The sequence below is a fragment of the Cervus canadensis genome, chromosome 5 (genome assembly GCF_019320065.1).
Source record: "Cervus canadensis isolate Bull #8, Minnesota chromosome 5, ASM1932006v1, whole genome shotgun sequence".
In the NCBI taxonomy this organism is placed as follows: Eukaryota; Metazoa; Chordata; class Mammalia; order Artiodactyla; family Cervidae; genus Cervus; species Cervus canadensis.
In genome coordinates, this window is record NC_057390.1 from 68637443 (window position 1) to 68646972 (window position 9530).

The following is a 9530-nucleotide window of genomic DNA, read 5'->3' on the forward strand; positions in this document are numbered from 1 at the left end:
GAGCGACACAACTGCGGCCAGTCTCTCCGTCCAGTCGCCCGTGCGACACCCTGACCCAGGAGGGAGAGAGGATGCGGCTCCAGTTCCGGTCCTTTATTCACTGGTCGCATGACTTTGGACACCTCTTCCTCTGGGACTCAGTTTACTCATCTGAAAAAATAGGGATAATAACTGACTGAAGGAGAGTTGGAAACTTTTTGTCACCCCATGTCTCTGTATAAAAATAATCATGAGCGGTACAGTGTTTGGCAGCAGACTTGGCTCGCGAATTCCGACCTCACATGCTTCACAGAGGGGTGTCGGGCCAGAGTCCCTGGACTTCTCCCCAATTTGCCATACTGCTCACCCCACATCCTTTTTCTAGTTCTCTCCTCCACACCTGTTTCTGCCTCCGTGTGTGGGGAGCTGGGGCCACGAGGTGACGGATGGCGGAGAGAGGGGTTGAGATGCCCTTTGGTGGACCTGCACAAGTCGGTGTTCCTTGGGCAAAGATTGGCTGAGAGGTCCCCAAACTTGAAAGTGAAAGTCGCTCAGTAGTGTCTGACTCTTTGTGACCCCATGTACTGTAGCCTACCTGGCTCCTCTGTCCATGGGATTCTCCAGGCAAGAATACTGGAGTGGGTAGCTGTTCCCTCCTCCAGGGGAATCTTCCCAACCAAGGGGTCGAACCCAGGTCTCCCGCCTTGCAGGCAGATTCTTTAGTATCTGAGCCATCAAGGAAGCCCCCCAAGCTTGAGGAGCTCCGTTTAGGACTGGTGAGCGGGGCTAGGGCGGGACTAGTCAGCCTAGGGGCGTGGCTATGGAGATTAGCATTCTCCAGAACAGGGTCGGGGCGCAGAGCGCTCCCGCCGCCCCACCTGGCCCTGGCGCCGGGAAATAGAGCCAGGCCTATGGGGACAGGGCCCCGGAGGCGGGGCTTAGGCGTGGGGGGAGAGACTGGGGAGTCTGGAGGCGGGGCTTGGGGAGCTCGCCCCACGCGGGGCGGGGCTCCGGCAGCCGCGGGAGCCGCAGTTCGGAATCCCAGCGCCACAGCCGCCGCAGTTGCCTTCACTCTGGTGGCCCCGCGGCCCTGCGGGGAGTCTGGGGGTCGGCCCGCCGCTAAGACTTGGCGCGGGGCCCGCCACGCCTCTTCCTCCCTCGGTGGGGCCTAGACGGTCGGGGGCCGCGGAGAAATGGAGCCGTCTCCCACCACGGGGGGCTCGGAGACCACTCGCCTGGTGGGCCCCCGAGACCGCGGCGGCGCTGGTGGCGGCCTGCGTTTGAAGAGGTAGGACCGATCTGGGTCGGCCCTCGGCCGAGGAGGGGCGCTACCCTTTGGCTTTCCGTCTATTTCGTTGTCTCTCTGGGCCGGCTGGCCTTCCCAGCGCACCGCGACCCCCTTGGCTTCGTGGCGGCCGGGCTTTGCCTCTCTGGCCGCGCAGACGCCCCCAGCTCGCACAGCCAACCCCGGCTCCCGCAGGTGGACATCCCGCTCTGGCTCCTGTCGGCCACCCTCCTCCCGGTCCCGAGAAACTGCTCCCAGGCCCGTCCCTCCAAGTCCCTCGACCTTCCCCGCGAGCGACTGCCCCTCCGTCGGGCCGGAGTCCGCTCCAGGAACCCCGATGTACCCATTGCTCCGAGGGCCCTGCAGTGGGAGCCCCTCGGAGTCCCATCTGCAGGCCCCCGGCCCTATCCTCCGAGCGCCCGGGTTCGGGGAGCCGCCTCCTGCTGTGGACACCCGGGCTGAGGATGGGCCCGGGCTCCGCAGCGGGTCTTGCCGGCTCCTGGGGGCGCGGGCGGCCGCGGGGAAGCGAGGGGGCGGTAAGGAAGGAGCAGGTGCGGTCTGGGCGGCGGGGGTATTCCCGGCTCCGCACAGACGGGGCCGGGGGCGGCGAGGTGTGAAATGAGGCGCGCCGAGCAGTCGGGACAGCGGGCCGGGGGCGGCCGGAGAACCGCCTCCGCGTCCCGCCGGCTCCGTCCGCCTTGTCCCTCCGAGCGGCCGCGCTGGGCCCCTCCCTGGTCACCTCCGCCGGCCTTTTTGTCTGTTGGCCCACCGTCCTTTTATCTCGGGAATTTGACAGAGTCTCCGGCCTTTTCTCTTTCCTCATCTCTCCTTTTCCCTCCCAACCCGTGTCCCTTTGTCTCTGATGCGGTGCCTCTGTGTGTTTCTCGCTCCTTCCCTGGGTGGAGGCCTTAAACCTGGATGGGTGGGCGAGTGGATGAGCAGAAGGGAGGGAAGACCCCCTTCTGAATCCCTCCCACGGAGGACAGCAGTTGTGGGAGCTCCAGCCGTGGCCCTAGCATGTCTTCACATCCCTTTTGACTCTGCTTCAAGACAGTCTCCCCCCTCTACCTGTCCCCTCTACCCCACTCAATATTATTTGTCGCTTGTCTGGGGTTTCAGAGGGCCAGGGAGAGAGAATTGTCTTTCCTTCTCTCTAAACAGCAGGTAGCCCCACTACCACCCACACACCAGCAATGAGGCGTCTTTAGTGCCCAGTTAATGCCAAACAAAAGGGAGCAGCCTGTTGATGGCTGACTACCTTGATGCCTGGCTGCACTGTGTCTTCCTGGGCCAGGAAGGGCATCTTGCCCACTGCCCCAAAGCCACTCACCCTCTGTTTGCTCTTCAGACCCGCATCTCTGACTCCCAGTTTCACCTCATTCTCATATGACCATTAGTCACCAAATCCTGCAGTATTTTCTGAAAGAGGTTCTTCCCTCCCTACCTGCTCCTCCTCTAAAATTCTGCGCAGGGAGCCTCTGGCCTGGTCTGCTCTGGACCATTCCATCTCCTCTCCTCTCCTCTCTTCCTCCCAGACTAGTGCATCAGCAAGGTCATTCATCTCACGGCTCAGGAAAGATCAAATCAATTAGCGCATATCCCTTTATGTCTCTTTGAGCCCATCACTTTCCTCCTCAGTCCTTCCCTTGGTTCCTCACACTTAAGCTCCAAGCTGCATATCTTGTCATTGTCATTCCACATGTCTGGAGCCCCATTGTTTACCTCTGTGAGGGTCTCCTTATTCCCATTAGAGCTGGTCACTCCTTCCCCTGTGATCTGAAGTCCTTTGTTCATAACCCTTCCGGCCCCAGCTTCTCCTTGCAGAGTAAGTCACTTGTGACACATGTCTCCCACCAGCCTGAGCTTCAGTACATGTACACTGCCCAGTATATCTTGTTGAAGAATGAGGACAGATTTCAAAGCCACCCTCATCTCCTGTCTCCTCTGGAAACACACCTGTATCATACCCATCTAGATTCTAAGTCTTAGAAGGGGATTCCAAGAAGTTAATCTACCTGCCAGCCCTCCACTTTTCCCTAGAAGCACCAAATGTGCCCTCTCCTCCCTCCCACCTAAATTCACCCATTGGCAGAGCTTTCCTCAACCAGAAGACCCCCAGGCACCCCTCCCCACTTTACTACCGGGATTGCCTTTCTGTCATCTGGAGCCTTCATCTTCTCTCAAGGTTTTTCTTGTCACACCTCCATAGAATTCACAGGACTGTAAGCTGTAGAAGGTTCTATTCTCCATCCCCACCCACGACCCCCCGGACTTTAGGTTGGGTGGTATCAGGGTTGAGAATTAGGCCAGAGTGGACCGAAAATTCAGTCAGTCGGAGCTCAGCCTCTCACATCCCCAGGTGATGCTAGAGGTGAGGCCCGCCCCCAGACCCGTTCACGGATCCAGGGAGGCTTACAGTCCTGTGCAGTTAAGGCGGCCTCTGCTGGGTGCTTATGGTCCCACAGGTCCAGCTAATGCATGACAGACTCCCAACCCAGCTCTTGCTGCTGCCACCCCAGCTACAGCAGTCTGCACTGTCTCCTCCCCATGACAACTCAGCTCTGGAATCTGGCCAGTAATTCTCCGTGCCAAGAACTTCAGACTTTTTGGGTCCCCACATTCTACTCCTCTCTTAAAGGGCCAAATTCAGCTGCATGTCTAGAAAGGGAAGTGGAAGGACCAGGAATGGAGGCACCCAGAGGTAGGTCCAGAAGGAGGCTAGGTCTGAGCCCCACCCGGCACTTTCACACCACTTCCCCATTGTACTGCCTTCACCGACATATGCACCTCCTCTTTGTCAAAAGCCTCTCCATCTGCCCAGGCCTTTCTCAGGGCCTCCTTCGGTTGTTTCCCTCATTAGAGTTTTGTTTGTCCTCATTAGAGTCAGTGTATCCCACTATCTGAGCCCTGATAGCACTTTGTTTTAGCTGCTCTAAGGCAATAGCTACCTTCTAAAACATCTCACAGTACTTAGGTAGGCATTTGTCTTGTTCACCAAAGGCTTCCAGAGATTAGAAAGGATACCCAGTTCATTTGTATTCCTCGTAATGCCTATCATAATGATTTGGTTGGAGTCGAATCTCAGCTCAACCACTAACTAGCTGTGTGGCCTCCATAAGTTCCCTCCCTCTCCGAGCCTCGTACGTGTAATTCCTTAGTAAGAGGTAGACTCTAAGGTGCTTTCCTTTGTGCTGTGAGACTCTACAGCTCTGTATATGAAAGGAAAAGGGAGGCTGCGATCTGAGTCGTCCGTTTAGCCCCCATCTCTCCTGTGGCCCTCTGTCTACAAGGCTCCTGGTTTTGACCAGGACTTGGAAAAGGAGAGAGAGATGGGACATCTGATGAAGCTAATCTAGGGGACCCAGGACCTGGGAGTGAGGAAGGAGCAGGCAAGCCCTTGAGCCAGGCCCCAGATTGAACTGCGTTGCCTGCCTCAGTCTCTTCACAGAGGCCCCTGAGCCCCTCCCTGAGGAGCCCAAACCCATGGAGATGTCCTTCCACCACTGCCACCGGGACCCGCTGCCACAGCCGGGTCTCACCCCGGAGAGGATGCAGGCGCAGAGGCAGCTGTGCACCGCCTGTGCTGTGTGCTGCGTCTTCATGGCTGGGGAGGTTGTTGGTAAGTTAGAGAGCATCTCCTCCAACTCCATCCTCAGGATGCCTGCCTAAGTTCCTGGGGGGAGATGCAGACAAGATGGGGTTGGCTGGGACAGGGGAGCCGGGTGCCCAGGACTCAGGAAGTAGGAGAGGGTGAGGGACAGGCAGTACCAGGGTGACTCAGGACTGCTTATCAGTACAAACGGGTCCTTTAAAAAGCCTATTTTCTTATTATTAAAACATGTTATTGTTGGGACTTCCTTGGTGGTCCAGTGGCTAAGACTCCATGCTCCCAATGCAGGGGCCCTGGGCTCAATCCCTGTCAGGGAACCAGAGCCCACATGTTGCAGCTAAAGATCCCACATGCCACAACAAAGATGGAAGATCCTGCGTGCTGCCACTAAGACCTGGTGCAGCTGAATGTTTTAAAATAATCTGTTATTGTAGAAAAACTAGAAAACGCGAATGAGTGAAAAGAAGATGTGTGATCCCATCACCAGAGAAAAACCACCATTCACATTTTGGTATATGTCCCCCCCAATCTCTTTTCCATGCCTCCACACGCACAGCATGATATTTGCTTAATGGAACCAGATGATACGTCACTTCACCCTTGCAGGTGGGTACTTGGCGCACAGCCTGGCCATTATGACTGACGCGGCCCACCTGTTGGCAGACGTGGGCAGCATGATGGGCAGCCTCTTCTCCCTCTGGCTCTCTACCCGTCCAGCCACCCGCACCATGACCTTTGGCTGGCACCGCTCAGGTAAGGTGCCTGCATGGCCTGAGGACCCTTTGACCTGGTCAGAAGGTACCTCTCAGGGTCCTGGGCCGTTCTCTGACAGCTTGTCTCCCCCTGCAGAGACTCTGGGGGCTCTGGCCTCTGTGGTCTCCCTCTGGATGGTCACTGGCATCCTCCTGTACCTGGCCTTCATCCGCCTGCTGCACAGCGACTACCACATCGAGGGGGGTGCCATGCTGCTGACCGCCAGCATCGCGGTCTGTGCCAATCTGCTGTACGTTCCAGTATGGAGCAGGCACCATGTCGGAGGCGGGGCGAGGGGTCCTCCTGCAGGCTGGGAGAGCAGGCTCTCTCCGCCCAGCAGACCCACAGCACATGCACACAATTCTCGCCTTGCCGCCTTGGGGATGTCTGAGAAGGGGCTGGGGTGGAGACCTAAAATTCAGGGTCAATAGATTTGATTAAAGGCCTGCTGGGTACTGGCCCCTCTGCTGGGGACCATCATCCATGTTGTCCCATTTAAAGCACACAACCACCCCTACGAGGTAGGTGGTGTCACCCCTGGCATTCAGTTAATGAGAGATGGTCAAATGGTTAGGATTCCAGCTCTCATGGATAAGAGCCTGGGGTTTGATACCCGTTCGGGGCGCTGAGATTCTGCAAGCTGTGCGGTGTGGCCAAAACAAATAACGAGAGGTGACAAGGGGCCTTGCCTGTCCAGGGCACGTAGCAATTTCAGTAGCAGGGCCAAGATCTGTATCTACATCTCTAGTACCAAGTATTCCTCCTTCCAGGCAGCTCTGTTTGTCTCTCTTGGACAGTATTGCTTTCTTCTGGGGATTGGGAAAATAGGGAGAAAACAGGTGGAGAAAGGGCTCCTGGGAGGTGAGAGGAGGGGGCATGGAAGTGGGTGGAGGAGGCTGGGAGCAGGCCACCTGGGCTGAGCTGCTCTGCTTCCCCCTCAGAATGGCTTTTGTGCTGCACCAGGCTGGGCCTCCCCACAGCCACGGGTCTAGGGGGGCAGAGTATGCACCGCTGGAGGAGGGGTCCGGGGAGTCCTTGCCCCTGGGGAACACCAGTGTCCGGGCGGCCTTTGTGCACGTGCTGGGAGACCTCCTGCAGAGCCTTGGGGTGCTGATTGCCTCCATCCTCATTTACTTCAAGGTACCATGTGTGCAAGTCTGCCCCAACCTTCCACTTTCCTCTCTACACCCCAGCCCTGCCTTCCCTGGGTCCCCATCCCCATCCTACTCCCCCTCCCAGCTCCATAGGACCCCTAGCCAAGGGTTATGGTCCCTTTCCCCTCTCAGGCCCTGTTTGTCCAGGGTGCCCCTAGATCTTCCCCTGAAAGGTTCCTGATTCCCAGGCTCTTAGGGCTCTCTTTCTCTGCAGCCTCAGTATAAAGCAGCTGACCCCATCAGCACCTTCCTCTTCTCCATCTGTGCCCTTGGATCCACAGCTCCCACCCTGCGAGATGTTCTCCGTGTCCTCATGGAAGGTGAGTCCGATGATGCTGCTTCCCTGCATCCTCCGCACCGGGCCCTCCCTGACTCCACTCCAGGACTAGGCGTCCCTCTTTCCTCTGAAGAGTGTGTGGGGAGAAGGCTTATTGCTGGAAGGAGGATTCAGGGGTGGGGTGAACTGTGGGGATCTACAGGGTGAGTGGTACAGGATGGGGAGGTGGGGTCCTGACCTCTGGGCAGGAGCAGCTTTGGCAGTAAGGTGTGGTGGGTGCTACTTGCAGGGACTCCCCGAAGTGTGGGCTTTGAACCTGTGCGGGATACCTTGTTGTCGGTGCCAGGAGTCCGGGCAACCCATGAGCTGCACCTGTGGTCCCTGACGTTCACGCACTACGTTGCCTCCGCACACCTGGCCATTGGTGAGTCCACACTAGCCCCAGCCAGTTACTTCCCAGAAACATTTCTCCTTTCCCCTCCCACCCTCCAAACATAGGAAGCTGGTCTGAATTACTGGGACTGTTCCCGTCTCTCTGGCTTTCTCATCCTCTAGCTCTGTCTTTTGTATCTTTCTCTCTCTCTCATGCGTGTTGGAGCCCTAGACAGGGTGTTCTGGGGGAGGTTTCACCCTCTTTAAAGTAGTACAGGGCACCAGCAACCCTTTAAAAGATCACTGGTACCCACAGGTCTAAGTGATGGGGCATATCGAGGTAAATTGTGGCTCCTCCGCTCCACGTAACTTTTAAAAATGATGATTATGAAGACTGTATGGCAACTAGGAAAAATGTTTATGGTATAATGCTAAGAGAGAAAGCTGAATATAAAATTATAGCCACATTATGATTCAACTATTTAAAATATATAGGGTGACTCACAAGCTGACAAAGGATTTTTGAGTTTCTTCCAGATGCAAGAAGCAATCAGAGACTTGCAATTTGGATGCCAAAAATATTATACTCTGTAGGATATTTGATGGTAACTCTAGAGGGACAATGGGAACAGAATATTTGACATCTGGATCGTTGTGGAAAATCGGGTGATGTGGCTGCTGAAATACACAGCTGTACACTGACACCCAAAGAGAAGAAGCGAATAGCAAAATAAGAACAGTTTAGCCTGTTAGCCTAGTCAGTTAGGGATGAGTCTCCCCAACCTTTTCTTTGAACAGTTGTACACTGTTTGTACAACAGAGAGAGAGAAAATAAAGCTCCCATTCAATCCTGGCTTTCATGCCATGCAAAACCCCTGGGTCCCCCTTCACCCATCCTTATCTGGACCCTGGTCTGGCTCCCCACTCCCTTGGGAGCTCGCTGCTTCTTATCACTACCCCGCAGACTCCGCGGCTGACCCCGAAGCTGTCCTAGCTGAAGCTACATCCCGGCTCCACTCCCGGTTTGGATTCTCCAGCTGCACGCTGCAGGTCGAGCAATACCAGCCCGAGATGGCCCAGTGCCTGCGCTGCCAGGAGCCCCTCCAGGCCTGAGCCCCGGCCCCAGCCTCACCCCACTGCCAGACCCAGGCTCTGCCCTGGACTCTCCTGCCTCCCTGCTCACGGAGAAGGGACGGAGCTGGGCCCGCACCCTTCCCCTCTCCCCCGCTTCCACCTGCCACCTGCCCCCCCAGCCCCAGTGGGCAAGACCAAAGTGTGTGTGTCGGGGAGTGGGCCAGAGTCAGGCTGAGCAGGGAAAACAGTGCAGTGGCAGTGTCGCGGGAGTAGAAGTCCTGTGGTCCCCGCTCCCCATGGTCTGGGGAATCCCCAGTGTCCTTTCTGTGCAGTTCATGTGTCTGCGTGGCAGCCTGGATGGCTTGGGGCATCTGCCTGTCTGTGTGCTGTCCATGTGCCTATGCCTGGGGGAGGTCAGCAGGGGCCCCCTCCCCACGTGGCCCTCGCTCTGTCTATGCAGGAGCCCCAAAGCCCGCACTTTGTCCACATGTTCTAGCCTTGTGGTTCTGTGTCTGTGTGTGTTTCTTGGTGCTGTGGCCTGTGTGTCTCTGTGCCTTGCGTGGCTGTGCTGTGATCTTTATGAGTCTGCACCATCCGTGTGTCCATGTGGGATTCTGTCTGTCCATCCTTCTGTTGGTGCTGTGCCCTCGGCTGTCCCAGAGAGAGGGAGACTCCGCCGAAGCTCCGCCAATAAACTTGTGTCAACTGCACCTCTCAGCCCTGCGCCAGCTCCTCGGGAGGGGGACGTAGAATTGGTCATCTGGGAACTGAGGGAATCCCTCGGCCAGAGTGACCTTGCACAGCCCCCCTGCCCCCTTCCCAGCCCCTCCACCCTCAAAGATCTGTTGCAATGTTGTGTAGGCCGAAACCCACCAGTCTCTTTACTACCTTCCCCTACTTGGCAGCATGGAGTCTGGGTCCTTGACACAGGGGGACACCCACACATTCTGGGCTTGGTTGTAGGAGAAAGACAGATGGTGAGGGGCCAGGAGATCCCAGAGAGTCATTCTGACAGGGATGGCTCGT

At 56.8% G+C, this 9530-nt stretch overlaps 1 protein-coding gene across 2 annotated transcripts; it reads left to right on the forward strand.

Moving 5' to 3' along the window:
* Nucleotides 1–926: 926 nt before the first annotated feature.
* LOC122442643 (zinc transporter 3) lies at nt 927–9221 on the forward strand. Of its 2 annotated transcripts, none has more exons than XM_043470487.1 (8): nt 927–1267; nt 4702–4883; nt 5481–5627; nt 5724–5877; nt 6569–6767; nt 6996–7101; nt 7405–7482; nt 8395–9221. In XM_043470487.1, the coding sequence occupies exons 1-8, from the start codon at nt 1173–1175 to the stop codon at nt 8541–8543; spliced, it is 1110 nt and encodes a 369-aa protein (XP_043326422.1). In that variant the 5' UTR covers nt 927–1172; the 3' UTR covers nt 8544–9221. The 2 variants fall into 2 exon arrangements, with proteins under 2 accessions (XP_043326422.1, XP_043326421.1); XM_043470486.1 differs by having other exon boundaries at nt 933–1267; nt 7348–7482.
* Nucleotides 9222–9530: the final 309 nt, after the last annotated feature.